The 21,561-nt window shown below is 42.7% G+C and overlaps 1 protein-coding gene across 1 annotated transcript in view; it reads left to right on the top strand.

Annotated features, from left to right (window-relative positions):
- Positions 1 to 21,561, top strand: part of TNIK (TRAF2 and NCK interacting kinase) — a 949,249-nt gene that overhangs the window by 871,029 nt on the left and 56,659 nt on the right. The window contains 2 exon segments of the mRNA XM_053710136.1: positions 3,953 to 4,096; positions 7,391 to 7,525. Of these exon segments, the coding sequence (XP_053566111.1) occupies positions 3,953 to 4,096; positions 7,391 to 7,525 (279 nt within the window).

Raw genomic sequence — 21,561 nt, 5'->3', positions numbered from 1 at the left:
GTTATCCTTATGGTGGTTGACCGTTTTTCTAAAATGTCACATTGCATTCCCTTGAAGAAGTTGCCTACCGCTCAGGAGCTTGCTTCAATTTTTGCCCGGGAGGTCTTCCGTTTATATGGGTTACCCAAGGAGATAGTGTCGGACCGGAGTAGCCAGTTTGTCTCCAAATTTTGGCGTTCCTTTTGTGCTCAAATGGGGATCCAGCATATCTTCTCCTCGTCATATCACCCTCAATCCAATGGGGCTGCGGAACGGTCTAATCAAGCTCTGGAACATTTCCTCCGTTGCTATGTCTCAGATCACCACAATAATTGGTCTGAACTGTTACCTTTGGCAGAGTTTGCTTGTAATAGTGATATTAATGCTTCCTCCAGTTATCCCCGTTCATGGCGAATCATGGGTTTCAACCATCCTTGTTGCCCGATTCATTCATGTCTCAGGGTATTCCAGATTTGGAGTAGGATCCCCGGCAACTCTGTTCCACGTGGGTGCAGATTCAGGATTGCCTTCATCGTTCTATGCAGCACCAAAAGTTCCAGGCTGATCGTAGGCGTCTGCCTGCGCCGTCCTACCAGGTTGGTGAGAGAGTTTGATTGTCCTCCCGCAACTTGAATCTTCCTTCCAATAAACTGGCTCCCCGTTATGTTGGTCCTTTTCGAATACTCAGACGGGTCAATCCTGTTTGCCTAGGCTCTTGACCTTCCTCCTGCAATGCACATCTCCAATGTTTTTCATGTCAGCAGCATTATTGACTCTCGTATGTCCAGGGGCCGCGTACAGTATTTGGTTCACTGGAGGAGCTACGGCCCAGAGGAGCGTTCATGGGTTCCCTCCTCTGATGTTCATGCTCCCGCCCTCCTCCGTGCTTTCCATGTACGTTTCCCCAATAAGCCTTTTGTCCTCCCGTGGGGGAGGGGTCGTTGAGGGGAGGGTACTGTCAGGGTTTTTTCCCTGTTTTGTTTGCCATGTGCTGGTGGCAGCCATTTTACTCACCTCTCTTTCTGAATCTGGTGCATACTGTGTGATGCTGCTCATTTCCTGCACTTCCTTTTATGGCCAGACTGGTGTACATCATCCGTGTGAGACAGAATGCAGTCTCAGAATTGTGATTTCATCACTTATTATTTAAAGGTCCTCTGTTCAGTATGCTTTGCCCTTGCGTTGTCTCAGACCTGTTTGTGTGAGCTCCTGTGTATTACCTGGCTGTCTGACGTCCCTCCTGGTTCCTGATCCCTGGCTTGTTCCTGACTCTGCTTTTCTCCTTGTTCCTGATTCCAGCTGACTACTCGCTTTGGCTCCTGACTCGGCTCGTCTGACTACCAGCTCTGGTTTTGATTCCTGGCTTGTTATTTGACTTGTGGACGTTTTATTATTTTTTGCTATTAATAAAGGTGTGATTATTTTTGCACTTCTCGTCTCAGTCTGATTCCTGGCACCCTGACAGAAATGTTGTGGCGTTACAAACTAGATCATTATGATTTAAAGTACACTCTCCCAATAGCATTAAATTTAAACCGCATATACTAATACAAACAGAAGAAACATGATAGACATACAGTGGGGCAAAAAAGTATTTAGTCAGCCACCAATTGTGCAAGTTCTCCCACTTAAGAAGATGAGAGAGGCCTGTAATTTTCATCATAGGTATACCTCAAGTATGAGAGACAAAATGTGGAAACAAATCCAGACAATCACATTGTCTGATTTGGAAAGAATTTATTTTCAAATTCTGGTGGAAAATAAGTATTTGGCCAATATCAAAAGTTCATCTCAATACTTTGTTATATATCCTTTGTTGGCAATGACAGAGGTCAAACGTTTTCTGTAAGTCTTCACAAGATTGTCACACACTGTTGCTGGTATGTTGGCCCATTCCTGCATGCAGATCTCCTCTAGAGCAGTGATGTTTTGGGGCTGTTGCTGGGCAACACAGACTTTCAACTCCCTCCAAAGGTTTTCTATGGGGTTTAGATCTGGAGACTGGCTAGGCCACTCCAGGACCTAGAAATGCTTCTTACGAAGCCACTCCTTCGTTGCCCGGGCGGTGTGTTTGGGATCATTGTCATGCTGAAAGACTCAGCCACGTTTCATCTTCAATGCCCTTGCTGATGGAAGGAGGTTTGCACTCAAAATCTCACAATACATGGCCCCATTCATTCTTTCATGTACACGGATCAGTCGTCCTGTTCCCTTTGCAGAGAAACAGCCCCAATCATGATGTTGCCACCCCCATGCTTCAAAGTAGGTATGGTGTTCTTTGGTTGCAACTCAGCATTCTCTCTCCTCCAAACACGACGAGTTGTGTTTCTACCAAACAGTTCTACTTTGGTTTCATCTGACCATATGACATTCTCCAATTCCGCTTCTGGATCATCCAAATGCTCTCTAGTATACTTCAGACAGGCCCGGACATGTACTGGCTTAAGCAGGGGGACACGTCTGACACTGCAGGATCTGAGTCCCTGGTGGCATAGTGTGTTACTGATGGTAGCCTTTGTTACGTTGGTCCCAGCTCTCTGCAGGTCATTCACTAGGTCCCCCGTGTGGTTCTGGGATGTTTACTCACCGTTCATGTGATCATTTTGACCCCACTGGGTGAGATCTTGCGTGGAGCCCCAGATCGAGGGAGATTATCAGTGGTCTTGTATGTCTTCCATTTTCTAATTATTGCTCCGACAGTTGATTTCTTCACACCAAGCTGCTTGCCTATTGCAGATTCAGTCTTCTCAGCCTGGTGCAGGTCTACAATTTTGTTTCTGGTGTCCTTCGACAGCTCTTTGATCTTCACCATAGTGGAGTTTGGAGTGTGACTGAGGTTGTGGACAGGTGTCTTTTATACTGATAACAAGTTCAAAAAGGTGCCATTAATACAGGTAATGAGTGGCGGACAGAGAAGCCTCATAAAGAAGAAGATACAGGTCTGTGAGAGCCAGAAATCTTGCTTGTTTGTAGGTGACCAAATACTTATTTTCCACCATAATATGCAAATACATTCTTTCCCAATCAGACAATGTGATTGTCTGGATTTGTTTCCACATTTTGTCTCTCATAGTTGAGGTATACCTATGATGAAAATTACAGGCCTCTCTCATCTTCTTAAGTGGGAGAACTTGCACAATTGGTGGCTGACTAAATACTTTTTTGCCCCACTGTACCTGTATCCATTATAACAACAACTCTGTGTTTTTCAGCGCCATTCTGTGACTGTGTATACACGTGTTGCAAACCAAGCCCTTTTTAAACTGACCCGCTACTCTATGATTGGGCCAAGACATTATGCATGTCATAGTTGTGGGTCGTACCCAAATTCATGCTATTCTGACACCAGCTTAAACATAGAAGCTGAAAAATGCAGAGTTGTTGTTATAACGGATACAGGTATGTCTTATCGTGTTTAAATTTAACGCTATATTAATATATGTACATATATATATCATGTTTTTAGATTGTCTTGAAAAAGGCTAGTTGCATAGCCAAAATGTTGATTGACACACTATGATGAATTGTTTGAAATAAAGATAGTTTTTTCTACTGTCAAGCCCTGTGAGTGCCCTTTCTTGGAATACTTTGTACATGTGATTTAAGGAGTCACCCAGGCACTGGATAAGCTACGGCCGAGGGAGTGAGTGCATGATAAGTGCATGTATGTATGTGTGTGTATATATATATATATATATATATATATATATATATATATATATATATATATATATATATATATATATATATATATATATATATATAGTTTTACAGATATTTTTACACTTACAATGTGCTATTCTTAACATAATTTCAACACCATTCGGTAGATTTATCAAGCAGCGGATGCTGCAATATAACCTCGAAGATTCATTTGATAAATCTACCACCAAGTATGAACTATGATTGCTAATTTGTGCTGGAATTTGTATGGGTTTTTATTTTGATGAATGCTTAAAATGTCCTTATACAGGTGTAAACTTACTAGTGGGCACAGAGAATGGACTAATGTTGTTGGATCGAAGTGGACAAGGAAAGGTCTACAATCTTATCAACAGGAGGAGATTTCAGCAGATGGATGTTCTAGAGGGACTGAATGTTCTTGTAACCATTTCAGGTAGGAATTATTTTACCAAAATAAAAGTTGTACAAAGTATTTCAGTGTTGTTCCGAGAAAATCTCGGAGTTCAGCTGATTTTCTTCGTTACAAATTCATCTTGAACTCCTACTATTCTGCCCTTAGTCTTTATAAGCAACATTACTTCTCTACTCTTATCTCTAATCTTTCTTCAAACCCAAAACGTCTGTTCTCCACTTTCAATACTCTTCTCTGCCCACCCCCACCTCCTAATACAACTTCTCTGTCAGCTCAAGACTTTGCCAGCCACTTCAATAACAAAATCAACTCCATCAGAAATTAAATCAGCTCTCAACATAATTCCATTCTCTCACCCGCTCAAACGCTCGCAATCAACCACAACCCACATAGCCATAAACTTAGCTCTTTCTCCCCTGTTACTGAGGAAGAAGTTTCGGCACTTATACTGCGCTCTCACCTCACTACCTGTCCCCTTGACCCTATCCCCTCACAGCTACTCCCCTCCCTATCTTCTACCCTTACCCCTAAACTTACACACATTTTCAACCTCTCCCTCAGCACCGGTATATTTCCCTCATCTCTGAAACATGCACTGGTCACACCTATCCTCAAAACAACCTTCCCTTGATCCTACCTCCCCATCCAACTACCGCCCTATTTCCCTCCATCCTCTTGCCTCAAAGCTTCTCGAAAAACTAGTATATGCACACCTACCCCATTTCCTTACATTAAACTCCCTCCTTGACCCACTGCAATCTGGATTTCGTCCCCATCACTCCACAGAGACAGCAATCTTTAAGGTTACCAACAACCTACTTACAGCAAAATCAAAAGGCCACCTCTCTTTGCTTATCCTCCTTGATCTGTCTGCAGTGTTTGATACTGTTGACCACCCTCTTTTGCTCCAAACCCTCCAATCCATCGGCATCTGTGACACAGCCCTCTCGTGGTTCTCCTACTACCTGTCAAACCGTACCTTTAGTGTAGCCTTCTCTGGGGCCTCCTGTGCCCCGTCACCACTTTCTGCCGGGGTACCGCAATGCTCTGTCATCGGTCCCCTTCTCTTCTCACTGTTTCCAATATCATTTGTATGCCGATGACACCCAAATCTTCTTCTCTGCACCAGACATATCTCCTTCCTTGCTAACCCGTGTCACTAACTGTCTTTCTCACATCTCTTACTGGATGTCCTCTCACTACCTCAAGCTAAATCTCTCCAAAACTGAGCTCCTTATTTTCCCCCCTTCTTCCAAAATCTCCACCCCCCAATCTCTCTATAACTGTCGACAACTCTATCATTACCCCTACCCCTCATGCCCGATGTCTCGGGGTCACATTTGACTCAGATATTTCTTTCACTCCTCACATTCCGTCCTTGGCTAAAGCCTGCCTCTTCCACCTTAAAAACATCTCTAAAATTAGACATTTCCTGACACAAGACACAACTAAGATTTTAATCGACTCTCTCATCCGTTCCCGCCTTGATTACTTCAACTCTGTCCTCTCTGGTCTCCCTAGCTGCCGCCTAGTTTCTTTACAATCCATAATGAATGCCTCTGCCAGGCTCATCTTCCTTACACATCTCTCTTCATCTGCTGCACCTCTCTGCCAATCCCTTCACTGGCGTCCTCTTGCCTCTAGGATTAAACACAAAATTCTCACTCTGACATACAAAGCCCTCAACTGCACTGCTCCCCCCCCTATACCTCAGACCTTGTCTCCAAATGCTCTCCCTCCCGTCCCCTTCGCTCTTCTCATGACCTCCTACTCTCCTCCTCTCTCGTTACCTCCTCACACTCCCGTTTACAGGACTTCTCCAGACTGGCTCCCATCTTGTGGAACTCTCTGCCTCGCTCAACAAGACTCTTCCCCTAGTTTTGAAAGCTTCAACCGATCCCTAAAGACTCTACTGTTCAAGGATGAAAACAACCTACACTAACCTTTCTTTATACCGTTCCCTATCCTCCATTGCTATCCCTTGAAACCCCTTAGCATGTATACCTAAGAGTCCAGCTGTTTGTAGCTCACCTTCTTAAAATCTGACTACAACAGTGCGACTCTTAGCAGGGCCCTCTACCCGTTTGAACCCTATAATTGTTTTGTTGTGTTCTGCCTTTGTTTATAGCGCTGCGGAATCTGTTGGCGCTCTACAAATAACCGATAATAAATAATGTACTTTATGCAATAAGTAAATTCCTTAAAACTCATCAAAAGTTATCTTGTAGAGATAGCATTGGGAAGCCACTGTTAAGCAATCAGTCATGTGCTTCTATCATGCTATTGTGAGCTGGTTTGTCTGTAATGGAACATAAAATCATTAGATTTTGAAATGTATTAAAATATCTTTAGTTTTTCGTAAAATCCCCCCAGATGTTCCTGTATTGAGAAAAAAAAACATTTTTGTTTATATGTTTGTGAGGTGTATCATTGTCCACCAATAAAGAAATGTGAGATCTCTTTATCAACCAGTGAGCAGACAGACCTTAGGGTCCAGTTGCACTTCATGTTAGCCTCAAAAAAAACTAAATAAACAGCTTGTAAAAAAAAATTTTTGCAAGAGAAAAGGTTTACATGTTTTTAAGAAATATTCTGATGCAGAATAAGCTGGTGGTAACATAAAACATCTACATATAGACTTTATTAGACATACTTGCTCCTTCTAGTTTACACAGCAATGGAAACTAGGCCCATGTATGTTACCCCTCCAAATAAGTTAAAAACATAGGTAAAGTCCTGCTCAGTAGTGCAACGAGACTCTTAAGCAGAACATGACTGGAAAGCCAGTCAGGAGCAGAAGTTCCACATGACCACCGATCACAAACAGATTTCTGTTTGGGAGCTTTAATCTTTGTGCTCCCCAAGCAGAAAATGGCTGGTGAGCCAGTTGGGAGGGGCAGATCCACATAGCCACCAATCACCAATAGTTTCCTGTTTTGGAGCTGTAATGCTTGTGGTTACAACTGGCACTTTACAAGAGTTAACATTGTTATCTAGGGTCACCAATGCAAAAATCACATGCTCTAACAATTTAGATCATGTCATGTATTCATGAGAATGTCCCTATAAACCATGCTCTTTTACCTTCAGGGCCTGGCCCCTCTTACCTGTTTGTTTTTTGTTTATTTGTTTTTTTGTTTGTTTTTTTTTATCTCCAATATCTGGATTCTTACTCTTCATTAGTGCGGTGTTGTGTATACCAATCATAATTATACTCAGCACTGCAGAATATGATGGTGATTTACAAATAAATTATGTTGATATTGAAAATTATTTTTAGTTTCTTAAAATGTTTCTGGTTTGCTGTATCCTTAGGCAAAAAGAACAAGCTAAGAGTGTATTACCTTTCCTGGTTAAGGAACCGAATACTGCACAACGACCCAGAGGTGGAGAAAAAACAAGGCTGGATCACTGTCGGAGAATTAGAAGGATGTGTGCATTACAAAGTCGGTACGGAGCAAAAATCATTATTCTTTACTTTTCCTATATGTAGTGACATAACTTTCTTTATTACAAGACGTCTGCTTCTATTTTCTTCTTAATACAGGGAGAGTCCACAGCTGCATTCATTACTTGTGGGAAATACTTAACTTGGCCACCAGGAGGAGGCAAAAACACCCCAGCCAAAAGCTTAAATACCTTCCCCACTTCCCTCATCCCCCAGTCATTCTTTGCCTTTCGTCACAGGAGTTTGGCAGAGAAGTGTCAGATGATTTCTGAGTAGTTTCTTTGGAAGGGTATCTGCCCTTCGAGATGGGACTGGCGTTTTAAGTAGTCTTGTCAGCCTCTCAGTGAGAGCATTGATGAAAGTCTGGAGATGCAGGGAGAGTCTTTCTGCGAAACCATCCAGACTCATATTAACAGCTCCTAAACAATTAGCATTGACAAGTTTCGCTGCCTGCTTTTCTTCACTCAAGTCCATGTCAGAAGCGTTGCTACAATCTGCCAAATTTGAAGGACCATGTTTCTGTTCCATGGCATAGATTCCGGTAAGATTGTTTCATTTTTTTATACATATGTTAACGATAGAAGACAGGGTCACAGTGGGACTCCTTTATCTTTATGGAATCAAGGGTTAATATCTCCTGAGGGGGATTATTGAACAGTGTTTTTTTTTTTTTTTTCATATTTGTTATGTGATTCGGCTGCTTTATGTGTGGAGACGTTGGGCTCATAGGCTGATATATGACGTACAGGTTATTTTTCTTTTTGAGAGCTGCACAGTTTTATTAAGCTGGTGTGCTTTTCCTTAGCAAGGGCAGTCCTGCATGACACTTCGTGTGACCGGGAGTGGTCACGTTTTTTTCCCATTTCCTATTCCTGACTGAGTGTCTGCGGAGAGGAGCCAATTTCTCTATCTGTCTGGGTCATAGGACATGGTGAGTGCCCCAGCCATTGGAGGTAAAGGTGCCAGTTGTTTTTTCTATAATTTAAATTAGACGAGTTATGGAGGATTCTGATATTTTAGAGGGGGATCCCTCTGATGCAGAATTTGATACCTACATATATTGTGAGGAGGCCCGGGTAGTCCAGCCCTCTCAATTATGTTCCGTATGCCGAAACAGGGTGTTCTCATCATCCAATGTTGAGATGTTAGAGACCACTGAGCCGTCTGCCTGAGGATTCCTCGTCCCATGAGGTGTGTTCCCCAGAATATTCTGTTCCTACACAATCAGTTTCCCTGCGTACTGCTACTCCTTTGCCTGAAGGGGACCTTTTTCCACCAGAGCTTAATGCGCAGTTCCGCATGGCCATCTCTACGGCCTTAGCGATTTTGCTTCTTCCTGTTACGTGCAAGCGAAGGGTTAATACATGCACTCATCTGGGGATGCAGTTCCCTCTGAGACTTAAGAGGTTCAGGGTCTGCTGACTTGATTCCTCAGACTAAAGACGATTTAGCATTTATATTTAGAATGGCACGCCTTCTTTTACTTCTGAGAGAAGTTTTGGCGATGTTAGAGATTCCTAGTATTGATCCGTCAGCCGAATATCAGTCCTCTAAATCAGATAGAGATCTTGACAAGACGAGTGGAGAGGGGTGGAGGTCCTATTCTTTCTCATCTATATATTTATTTATATTTTAGAATGCCAGTTTCAAGCTCTATAGGGGGTTTGTGTCATATGACAGGCAGGACCTGTTTTTTGCACACTCCTTCTTGGCTATCACTTTTGTGCGATTGCCTATTTTCTTTTTCTATTCCGTTTTGGATAGTTTTTAGTTGTTGTAGAAACTCTTTTTTTGGAAGACGTTTCGTCATATAGGATATAAGATACTGAGGGCTTCCTGTGGAAGCATCTAGGTCTCAGTTGGAGGTGATGGTTCCCTCGATATTTTCGAGACAAATTTAAGCCATGGAGCTTATACTTCTTTATTTGGATTATTCTCAGTTTTCTAGCATAAGCTGGAACTTCAGAATTTTCTGTTTAGTGCTTGAGTTGCTCAGGCAGATATGTCGGTTAAGTCTACTCTTTCCTTCTGCTCGAGATAAGGAGTTATTTCTAGCTATTCCAGTCCAGAGCAGGTCCATCTATCCTTGACGACAGGCAGGACCTGTTTTAGGTACTATCTTGGATGGGCGCTTGATTCTGGGTCTTATCGGATCCAGGGATCCTAGAGGCCAGAGCTAGGCTTCACATCCTGCCTTTCCAGGCAGTTTCCCTTCTCTTGATTTTGTCTTTCGGCAGAGAGAGGGAAGCTTTTCAGGTGACTTTTGGAGTTTATTGTCCCTGTACCTATCGCAGTGTGGGACTAATTTCATACAACAGTTGTTTCATGGTCCAATAAGGGGAGGGGTCTCCCGTCCTCTTTGGGTTCTATGGTACTTAAGCAGAGCTTATTATGTGTCCTTTTTTTGAGGGAGAATATAAGGTTCTCTCTACCTTTTATTCATGATCTCTGCAGGATCACTGTCGAGAAGGATATCTTTCCTTTTCATTCCTTTAGGTAAGATCCGGTTCTTATGAACCGTCTCTTTCAGTAAACCTCGTTTCTGATCATAGGTTTTTTGGGATCTGGGGTTTATTTGGGAGTATCCTGATTCCAGATTTATCCATAGCTCCCTGGTCTTGGCGATTGTGGTTTTCTTACCATCGTCTGTTAGAAGACTTTTAGGGATTTTCAGCTGTCTTCTTGGATCCTCAGAGATGGATCTAGACCAGAGTTCTTGGGTGAAGGCGCCAGGGTGGATCCTTGGATGCTAAATTGGTCTTTACAGACAGGAAAATTCCTTTAGATCTTGTGAAGTTAGAGTTTACTTTATCGGGTTGTGCCCTTCAGTCCCCCTTCAGGCCGTCGCTGGCTCTGTGGGGTAGGGTGATGTTTTTTGTACTGGGACATTTCTCGGATTTCTTTCCTTTGACAGGTTTCATCTCAGCAGAGACCGAGACATTGGCATGGTGCTGGTTTGAATCTGTTTTATCAGATGGCTCAATGCTTGTCACTGGTGCCATCTTAGGAAGGCCTTTCTTCTCAAGATGAGAGCCAAGTGGAGGAAGAAGCGTATGCGTAGGTGCCCTGTACAGAAACAAATCTTGCCTCAGCCCTACAGTAAAGGAAAAGATTGTACAGCAAATGCTGATGCCTATCATGGATTACGGGGACGTAGTATATGCACCTGCACCGCAAACTCACCTTAATAAACTAAATACGTTATATAACTCGTTCTGCCGCTTTGTGCTACAATGTAACTACAGGACCCACCATTGTGACATGCTAAAAGAACTAAACTGGCTGTTGCTGGAATCCAGACGCTCCCTCCATCTTTCTTGCCTTGTGTTTAAGAGCATTTCTGGGAAGCTCCCACCCTACCTGAGCAGAATGCTCTCCCCGGCTATTCCCACCTCCTATAACCTCCGATCCAATACCAGCACATTATTTAGCTTGCCTCAATACAAAAAGAAAGCAGCTCGATCCTCCTTTTCCTACAGAGCACCACAATTATGGAACAACCTCCCGCACACTTTCAAACCTTCCCCAAGCCTAATATCCTTTAAGAGATCCCTCTCTACATATCTCAAAACAGAATGCATCTGTCATGGTTGATTAAATACCTGTTCTATGTTAATTTTTTTTTTTTTCATATATTGTGTATTATTATTGTTTTTTGTATTTTATTGTACCCTATGTTATCAATGCAATGTCTTGTGGACCCAGGACATACTTGAAAACGAGAGAAATCTCAATGTATCCTTCCTGGTAAAATATTTTATAAATAAATAAATAAATTTTATAAATAATAGGAGCAGGCATCAGTGATACTGATTGCTCCGTTTGTGTCCGCAAGTTTGTTTTTGCGATTTAGGGGCTTCGCCTCCATAGTGGTTACCTTATCGCAGGGATCCACTGGGTCAAGGCCCTTTTTGCGTCATTGAATCGTATCCTTCTGAGGCGGACTGCTAGAGGTCGCTTGGTCTTGGCCGAGAGAGGTTTTTTTTCGGAGAGGTTATGGTCCTCTTCTTCAGTGCATAGCTGGTTCCTCGTCAACTATCATAGGTGTGGAGGACCAGCTTTTGTCAGGAAGAGCAATTTCGTCCTGACACTCTGACTTGCCATGGGTTCCCTTGTTTCTTTCATGTAATTAGCAAGAGTCCATGAGCTAGTGACGTATGGGATATACATTCCTACCAGGAGGGGCAAAGTTTCCCAAATGCCTATAAATACACCCCTCACCACACCCACAAATCAGTTTTACAAACTTTGCCTCCCATGGAGGTGGTGAAGTAAGTTTGTGCTAGATTCTTCGTTGATATGCGCTTCGCAGCAGGCTGGAGCCTGGTTTTCCTCTCAGTGTGCAGTAAATGTCAGAGGGATGTGAAGATAGTACTGCCTATTTGAATTCAATGATCTCCTTCTACTGGGTCTATTTCATAGGTTCTCTGTTATCGGTCGTAGAGATTCATCTCTTACCTCCCTTTTCAGATCGACGATATACTCTTATATATACCATTAACTCTACTGATTCTCGTTTCAGTACTGGTTTGGATTTCTACTACATGTATATGAGTGTCCTGGGGTAAGTAAGTCTTATTTTTATGACACTCTAAGCTATGGTTGGGCACTTTTATATAAAGTTCTAAATATATGTGTTTAAACATTTATTTGCCTTGATTCAGGATGTTCAACATTCCTTATTTCAGACAGTCAGTTTCATTATTTGGGATAATGCATTTGAATAATCAATTTTTCTTACCTTAAAATTTGACTTTCTCCTGTGGGCTGTTAGGCTCGCGGGGGCTGAAAATGCTTCATTTTATTGCGTCATTCTTGGCGCGGACTTTTTTGGCGCAAACATTTTCTTTGTCATTTCCGGCGTCATACTTGTTGCCGGAAGTTGCGTCATTTTTTTGACGTTTTTTCGCCAAAAATGTCGGCGTTACCGGATGTGGCGTCATTTTTGGCGCTTAAAGCATTTAGGCGCCAAATAATGTGGGCGTCTTTTTTGGCGCTAAAAAATATGGGCGTCATTATTGTCTCCACATTATTTAAGTCTAATTGTTTATTTGCTTCTGGTTGCTAGAAGCTTGTTCATTGGCATTTTTTCCCATTCCTGAAACTGTCTTTTAAGGAATTTTATCAATTTTGCTTTTTATGTTGTTTTTTCTATTACATATTGCAAGATGTCTCAGATTGACCCTGAATCAGAAGATACTTCTGGAAAATTGCTGCCTGATGCTGGATCTACCAAAGTTAAGTGTATTTGTTGTAAACTTGTGGTATCTGTTCCTCTGGCTGTTGTTTGTAATGAATGTCATGACAAACTTGTTAATGCAGATATTTCCTTTAGTAATGTTCCATTACCTGTTGCTGTTCCATCAACGTCTAATATTCAGGGTGTTCCTGTTAACATAAGAGATTTTGTTTCTAAATCTATTAAGAAGGCTATGTCTGTTATTCCTCCTTCTAGTAAACATAAAAGGTCTTTTAAAACTTCTCATTTTTCAGATGAATTTTTAAATGAACATCATCATTCTGATTCTGATAATGATTCCTCTGGTTCAGAGGATTCTGTTTCAGAGGTTGATACTGATAAATCTTCATATTTATTTAAAATGGAATTTATTCATTCTTTGCTTAAAGAAGTGTTAATTGCATTAGAAATAGAGGAATCTGGTCCTCTTGATACTAAATCTAAACGTTTGAATACGGTTTTTAAACCTCCTGTAGTTATGCCAGAGGTTTTTCCCGTCCCTGATGCTATTTCTGAAGTAATTTCTAGGGAATGGAATAATTTGGGTAATTCATTTACTCCTTCTAAACGGTTTAAGCAATTATATCCTGTGCCATCTGACAGATTAGAGTTTTGTGACAAAATCCCTAAGGTTGATGGGGCTATCTCTACTCTTGCTAAACGTACTACTATTCCTACGGCAGATAGTACTTCCTTTAAGGATCCTTTAGATAGGAAAATGGAGTCCTTTCTAAGAAAAGCTTACTTATGTTCAGGTAATCTTCTTAGACCTGCTATATCTTTGGCGGATGTTGCTGCAGCCTCAACTTTCTAGTTGGAAGCTTTAGCACAACAAGTAACAGATCATAATACTCATAGTATTGTTAATCTTCTTCAACATGCTAATAACTTTATTTGTGATGCCATCTTTGATATCATTAGGGTTGATGTCAGGTATATGTCTTTAGCTATTTTAGCTAGAAGAGCTTTATGGCTTAAAACTTGGAATGCTGATATGTCTTCTAAGTCAACTTTGCTTTCCCTTTCTTTCCAGGGTAATAAATTGTTTGGTTCACAGCTGGATTCTATTATTGCAACTGTTACTGAGGGGAAAGGAACGTTTTTACCACAGGATAAAAAATCTAAAGGTAAATTTAGGTCTGCTAATCGTTTTCGTTCCTTTCGTCACAATAAGGAACAAAAGCCTGATCCTTCCCCTACAGGAGCGGTATCAGTTTGGAAACCATCTCCAGTCTGGAATAAATCCAAGCCTTTTAGAAAGCCAAAGCCAGCTCCCAAGTCCACATGAAGGTGCGGCCCTCATTCCAGCCCAGCTGGTAGGGGGCAGATTACGTTTTTTCAAAGAAATTTGGATCAATTCGATTCACAATCTTTGGATCCAGAACATTGTTTCACAAGGGTACAGAATAGGCTTCAAGATAAGGCCTCCTGCAAAAAGATTTTCTCTTGTTAAGTGTATCCAGTCCACGGATCATCCATTACTTGTGGGATATATTCCCTTCCCAACAGGAAGTTGCAAGAGGATCACCCACAGCAGAGCTGCTATATAGCTCCTCCCCTCACATGTCATATCCAGTCATTCTCTTGCAACCCTCAACATAGATGGAGGTCGTGAGAGGACTGTGGTGTTTTATACTTAGTTTATTTCTTCAATCAAAAGTTTGTTATTTTTAAATGGCACCGGAGTGTGCTGTTTTTTCTCAGGTAGTATTTGGAAGAAGAATCTGCCTGCGTTTTCTATGATCTTAGCAGAAGTAACTAAGATCCACTTGCTGTTCTCACACATTCTGAGGAGTGAGGTAACTTCAGAAAGGGAATGGCGTGCAGGTTTTCCTGCAACTAAGGTATGTGCAGTAAAATATTTTTCTAAGGAATGTAATTGACTAAGAAAATGCTGCTGATACCGAAGTAATGTAAGTAAAGCCTTAAATGCAGTGAAAGCGACTGGTATCAGGCTTATTAATAGAGATATATACTCTTTAAAAAATGTGTTTTTTGCTGGCATGTTTAATCGTTTTTTAACGTACATTTGGTGATAAAACTTATTGGGGCATAATTTTTCCACATGGCTGGCTTAATTTCTGCATAGAAACAGTTAACTGAGGCTTCCCACTGTTGTAATATGAGTGGGAGGGGCCTATTTTAGCGCTTTTTTGCGTATTACAAATTCAGACTCAGACTTCCTGCTTCTTCCTGCATGATCCAGGACTTCTCTAGAGGGCTCAAAAGGCTTCAAAAGTCATATTGAGGGAGGTAATCAGTCACAGCAGAGCTGTGACAGTGTGTTTGACTGTTTTAAACGTTTTTTCTCTATTGTTTATCCGTTTTGGGTATTAAGGGGTTAATCATCCATTTGCAAGTGGGTGCAATGCTCTGCTAACTTAATACATTTACTGTGAAAATTTGGTTGGTATAACTGCTTTGGTTCATTGTTATTTCAACTTGAGACAGGTTTTGTGTTTCTTAAAGGCGCAGTAGCGTTTTTTATATTGCTTGTAAACTTATTGTGAAGGGTTTTTCAAGCTTGCCAGTCTTATTGCTAGTCTGTTTAAACATGTCTGACATAGATGAATCTACTTGTTCATTATGTTTGAAAGCCAGTGTGGAGCCCCATAGAAATATGTGTACTAAATGTATTGATTTCACTTTAAATAATAAACGTCAGTCTTTATCTATAAAAGAATTATCACCAGACGACGAGGAGGAAGTTATGCCGACTAACTCTCCTCACGTGTCAGTACCTTCGCCTCCCGCTCAGGGGGCGCATGCTATTATGGCGCCAAGTACATCAGAGACGCCCATAGCAATTACTTTACAGGACATGGCTACAATCATGAATAATACCCTGTCAGAAGTATTATCTTGATTGCCAGAATTGAGAGGCAAGCGCGATAGCTCTGGGATTAGGAGAGATGCAGAGCGCGCTGGTGCTGTAAGAGCCATGTCTGATACTGCGTCACAGTTTGCAGAACATGAGGAGGGAGAGCTTCATTCTGTGGGTTACGGATCTGATCCGGGGAAACCTGATTCAGAGATCTCTAATTTTAAATTTAAGCTTGAGAACCTCCGTGTATTGCTTGGGGAGGTTTTAGCTGCTCTGAACGACTGTAACACAGTTGCAATTCCAGAGAAATTGTGTAGGCTGGATAGATACTATGTGGTGCCGGTGTGTACTGATGTTTTCCCTATACCTAAAAGGCTTACAGAAATTATTAGCAAGGAGTGGGATAGACCCGGTGTGCCCTTTTCCCCACCTCCTATATTTAGAAAAATGTTTCCAATAGACGCCACTACACGGGACTTATGGCAGACGGTCCCTAAGGTGGAGGGAGCAGTTTCTACTTTAGCAAAGCGTAACACTATCCCGGTTGAGGATAGTTGTGCTTTTTCGGATCCAATGGATAAAAAATTAGAAGGTTACCTTAAGAAAATGTTTGTTCAACAAGGTTTTATCCTGCAGCCCCTTGCATGCATTGCGCCTGTCACTGCTGCTGCGGCATTCTGGTTTGAGTCTCTGGAAGAGGCCATTCACACAGCTCCATTGGATGAAATTATGGACAAGCTTAAATCACTTAAGCTAGCTAACTCATTTGTTTCTGATGCCATTGTACATTTGACTAAACTAACGGCTAAGAACTCCGGATTCGCCATCCAAGCGCGGAGGGCGCTATGGCTTAAATCCTGGTCAGCTGACGTGACTTCTAAATCTAAATTACTTAATATTCCTTTCAAGGGGCAGACCTTATTCGGGCCGGCTTGAAGGAAATTATTGCTGACATTACTGGAGGTAAGGGGCATACCCTTCCTCAGGACAGGGCCAAATCAAAGGCCAAACAGTCTAATTTTCGTGCCTTTCGAAATTTCAAGGCAGGAGCAGCATCAACTTCCTCCGCTCCAAAACAGGAAGGAACTGTTGCTCATTTCAGACAGTCCTGGAAACCTAACCAGTCCTGGAACAAGGGCAAGCAGGCCAGAAAACCTGCTACTGCCCCCAAGACAGCAGGAATGGCCCCCTATCCGGAAACGGATCTAGTGGGGGGCAGACTTTCTCTCTTCGCCCAGGCGTGGGCAAGAGATGTTCAGGATCGCTGGGCGTTGGAGATCATATCTCAGGGATATCTTCTGGACTTCAAGGCTTCTCCTCCTCAAGGGAGATTTCATCTTTCAAGGTTATCAGAAAACCAGATAAAGAAAGAGGCATTCCTACGCTGTGTACAAGACCTCCTAGTAATGGGGGTGATCCACCCAGTTCCGTGGACGGAACAAGGACAGGGATTTTATTCAAATCTGTTCGTGGTTCCCAAGAAAGAGGGTACCTTCAGACCAATTTTGGACCTAAAGATCTTAAACAAATTCCTAAGAGTTCCATCATTCAAAATGGAAACTATTCGGACCATCCTGCCCATGATCCAAGAGGGTCAGTACATGACCACAGTGGACTTAAAGGATGCCTACCTTCACATTCTGATTCACAAAGATCATCATCGGTTCCTAAGATTTGCCTTTCTAGACAGGCATTACCAATTTGTGGCTCTCCCCTTCGGGTTGGCTACGGCCCCCGAGAATCTTTACAAAGGTTCTGGGCTCACTTCTGGCGGTTCTAAGACCGCGAGGCATAGCGGTGGCTCCGTATCTAGACGACATCCTGATACAGGCGTCAAGCTTTCAAATTGCCAAGTCTCATACAGAGATAGTTCTGGCATTTCTGAGGTCGCATGGGTGGAAGGTGAACGTGGAAAAGCGTTCTCTATCACCACTCACAAGAGTCTCCTTCCTAGGGACTCTGATAGATTCTGTAGAAATGAAAATTTATCTGACGGAGGCCAGGTTATCAAAACTTTTAAATGCTTGCCGTGTCCTTCATTCCGTTCCACGCCCGTCAGTGGCTCAGTGCATGGAAGTAATCGGCTTAATGGTAGCGGCAATGGACATAGTGCCATTTGCGCGCCTGCATCTCAGACCGCTGCAATTGTGCATGCTAGGTCAGTGGAATGGGGATTACTCAGATTTGTCCCTCCTACTAAATCTGGATCAAGAGACCAGAGATTCTCTTCTCTGGTGGCTATCTCGGGTCCATCTGTCCAAGGGTATGACCTTTCGCAGGACAGATTGGACGATTGTAACAACAGATGCCAGCCTTCTAGGCTGGGGCGCAGTCTGGAATTCCCTGAAGGCTCAGGGATCGTGGACTCAGGAGGAGAAACTCCTCCCAATAAATATTCTGGAGTTAAGAGCAATATTCAATGCTCTTCTAGCTTGGCCTCAGTTAGCAACACTGAGGTTCATCAGATTTCAGTCGGACAACATCACGACTGTGGCTTACATCAACCATCAAGGGGGAACCAGGAGCTCCCTAGCGATGTTAGAAGTCTCCAAGATAATTCGCTGGGAAGAGTCTCACTCTTGCCACTTGTCAGCGATGCACATCCCAGGCGTGGAGAACTGGGAGGCGGATTTTCTAAGTCGTCAGACTTTTCATCCGGGGGAGTGGGAACTCCATCCGGAGGTGTTTGCTCAACTGGTCCATCGTTGGGGCAAACCAGAACTGGATCTCATGGCGTCTCGCCAGAACGCCAAACTTCCTCATTACGGATCCAGGTCCAGGGACCCGGGAGCGACGCTGATAGATGCTCTAGCAGCTCCTTGGTTCTTCAACATGGCTTATGTGTTTCCACCGTTTCCTCTGCTGCCTCGACTGATTGCCAATGTCAAACAGGAGAGAGCATCGGTGATTCTGATAGCGCCTGCGTGGCCACGCAGGACCTGGTATGCAGACCTAGTGGACATGTCGTCCTGTCCACCATGGACTCTACCTCTGAGACAAGACCTTCTAATACAAGGTCCTTTCAATCATCCAAATCTAATTTCTCTGAGACTGACTGCATGGAGATTGAACGCTTGATTCGATCAAAGCGTGGCTTCTCCGAGTCAGTTATTGATACCTTAATACAGGCACGAAAGCCTGTTACCAGGAAAATCTACCATAAGATATGGCGTAAATACCTGTATTGGTGCGAATCCAAGAGTTACTCATGGAGTAAGGTTAGGATTCCTAGGATATTGTCCTTTCTCCAAGAGGGTTTGGAAAAAGGCTTATCTGCTAGTTCGTTAAAGGGACAGATTTCTGCTCTGTCTATTCTTTTGCACAAGCGTCTGGCAGAAGTTCCAGACGTCCAGGCTTTTTGTCAGGCTTTGGCTAGGATTAAGCCTGTGTTTAAAACTGTTGCTCCTCCGTGGAGCTTAAACTTGGTTCTTAAGGTTCTTCAAGGAGTTCCGTTTGAACCCCTTCATTCCATTGATATTAAACTTTTATCTTGGAAAGTTCTGTTTTTGATGGCTATTTCCTCAGCTCGAAGAGTCTCTGAGTTATCTGCCTTACATTGTGATTCTCCTTATCTGATTTTCCATTCAGACAAGGTAGTTCTGCGTACTAAACCTGGGTTTTTACCTAAGGTGGTTTCTAACAGGAATATCAATCAAGAGATTGTTGTCCCATCATTGTGCCCTAATCCTTCTTCAAAGAAGGAACGTCTTCTGCATAATCTGGACGTAGTCCGTGCCTTGAAGTTCTACTTGCAGGCAACTAAAGATTTTAGTCAAACATCTGCCCTGTTTGTCATTTATTCTGGACAGAGGAGAGGTCAAAAAGCTTCAGCAACCTCTCTCTCCTTTTGGCTTTGAAGCATAATACGCTTAGCCTATGAGACTGCTGGACAGCAGCCCCCTGAGAGGATTACAGCTCATTCTACTAGAGCTGTGGCTTCCACCTGGGCCTTTAAGAATGAGGCCTCTGTTGAACAGATTTGCAAGGCTGCGACTTGGTCATCGCTTCACACTTTTTCAAAATTTTACAAATTTGACACTTTTGCTTCTTCGGAGGCTGTTTTTGGGAGAAAGGTTCTACAGGCAGTGGTTCCTTCCGTTTAGGTTCCTGCCTTGTCCCTCCCATCATCCGTGTACTTAAGCTTTGGTATTGGTATCCCACAAGTAATGGATGATCCGTGGACTGGATACACTTAACAAGAGAAAACATAATTTATGCTTACCTGATAAATTTATTTCTCTTGTAGTGTATCTAGTCCACGGCCCGCCCTGTCTTTTTAAGGCAGGTCTAAATTTTTAATTAAACTACAGTCACCACTGCACCCTATGGTTTCTCCTTTCTTGTCTTGTTTCGGTCGAATTACTGGATATGACATGTGAGGGGAGGAGCTATATAGCAGCTCTGCTGTGGATGATCCTCTTGCAACTTCCTGTTGGGAAGGGAATATATCCCACAAGTAATGGATGATCCGTGGACTGGATACACTACAAGAGAAATAAATTTATCAGGTAAGCATAAATTATGTTTTTTCTTTCCCGTGTCCCAATAAATCCAGTGAAGGCTCAAGCATTTCTGAAATGTGTTTCAGATCTAGAGTTGGCTGGAGTAATTATGCCAGTTCCAGTTCTGGAACAGGGGCTGGGGTTTTACTCAAATCTCTTCATTGTACCAAAGAAGGAGAATTCCTTCAGGCCAGTTCTGGATTTAAAAATATTGAATCGTTATGTAAGGATACCAACATTCAAAATGGTAAGTATAAGGACTATTCTGCCTTTTTTTCAGCAAGGGCATTATATGTCCACAATAGATTTACAAGATGCATATCTGCATATTCTGATTCATCCAGATCACTATCAGTTTCTGAGATTCTCTTTCCTAGACAAGCATTACCAGTTTGTGGCTCTGCCGTTTGGCCTAGCAACAGCTCCAAGGATTTTTACAAAGGTTCTCGGTGCCCTTCTATCTGTAATCAGAGAACAGGGTATTGTGGTATTTCCTTATTTGGACGATATCTTGGTACTTGCTCAGTCTTCACATTTAGCAGAATCTCATACGACTTGTATCGTTTCTTCAAGAACATGGTTGGAGGATCAATTTACCAAAGAGTTCGTTGATTCCTCAGACAAGGGTAACCTTTTTAGGTTTCCAGATAGATTCAGTGTCCATGACTCTGTCTCTGACGGACAAGAGACGTCTGAAATTGGTTTCAGCTTGTCGACACCTTCAGTCTCAATCATTCCCTTCGGTAGCCTTATGCATGGAAATTCTAGGTCTTATGACTGCTACATCGGACGCGATCCCCTTTGCTCGTTTTCACATGCGACCTCTTCAGCTCTGTATGCTGAACCAGTGGTGCAGGGATTATACAAAGATATCTCAATTAATATCTTTAAAACCGATTGTACGACACTCTCTGACGTGGTGGACAGACCACCATTGTTTAGTTCAGGGGGCTTCTTTTGTTCTTCCGACCTGGACTGTGATCTCAACAGATGCAAGTCTGACAGGTTGGGGAGCTGTTTGGGGGTCTCTGACAGCACAAGGGGTTTGGGAATCTCAGGAGGCGAGATTACCAATCAACATTTTGGAACTCCGTGCAATTTTCAGAGCTCTTCTAAAGAGAGAGTCGTTCATTTGTTTTCAGACGGACAATGTCACAACCGTGGCATATGTCAATCATCAATGAGGGACTCACAGTCCTCTGGCTATGAAAGAAGTATCTTGAATACTGGTATGGGCGGAATCCAGCTCCTGTCTAATTTCTGCAGTTCATATCCCAGGAATAGACAATTGGGAAGCGGATTATCTCAGTCGCCAAACGTTACATCCGGGCGAATGGTCTCTTCACCCAGAGGTATTTCTTCAGATTGTTCAAATGTGGGGACTTCCAGAAATAGATCTGATGGCTTCTCATCTAAACAAGAAGCTTCCCAGGTATCTGTCCAGATCCAGGGATCCTCAGGCGGAAGCAGTGG

This window comes from Bombina bombina, chromosome 4 (assembly GCF_027579735.1).
Source record: "Bombina bombina isolate aBomBom1 chromosome 4, aBomBom1.pri, whole genome shotgun sequence".
Taxonomy (NCBI): domain Eukaryota; kingdom Metazoa; phylum Chordata; class Amphibia; order Anura; family Bombinatoridae; genus Bombina; species Bombina bombina.
The sequence above is the reverse complement of the archived record's forward strand: the minus strand, read 5'-3'. Positions and strand labels throughout refer to the sequence as shown.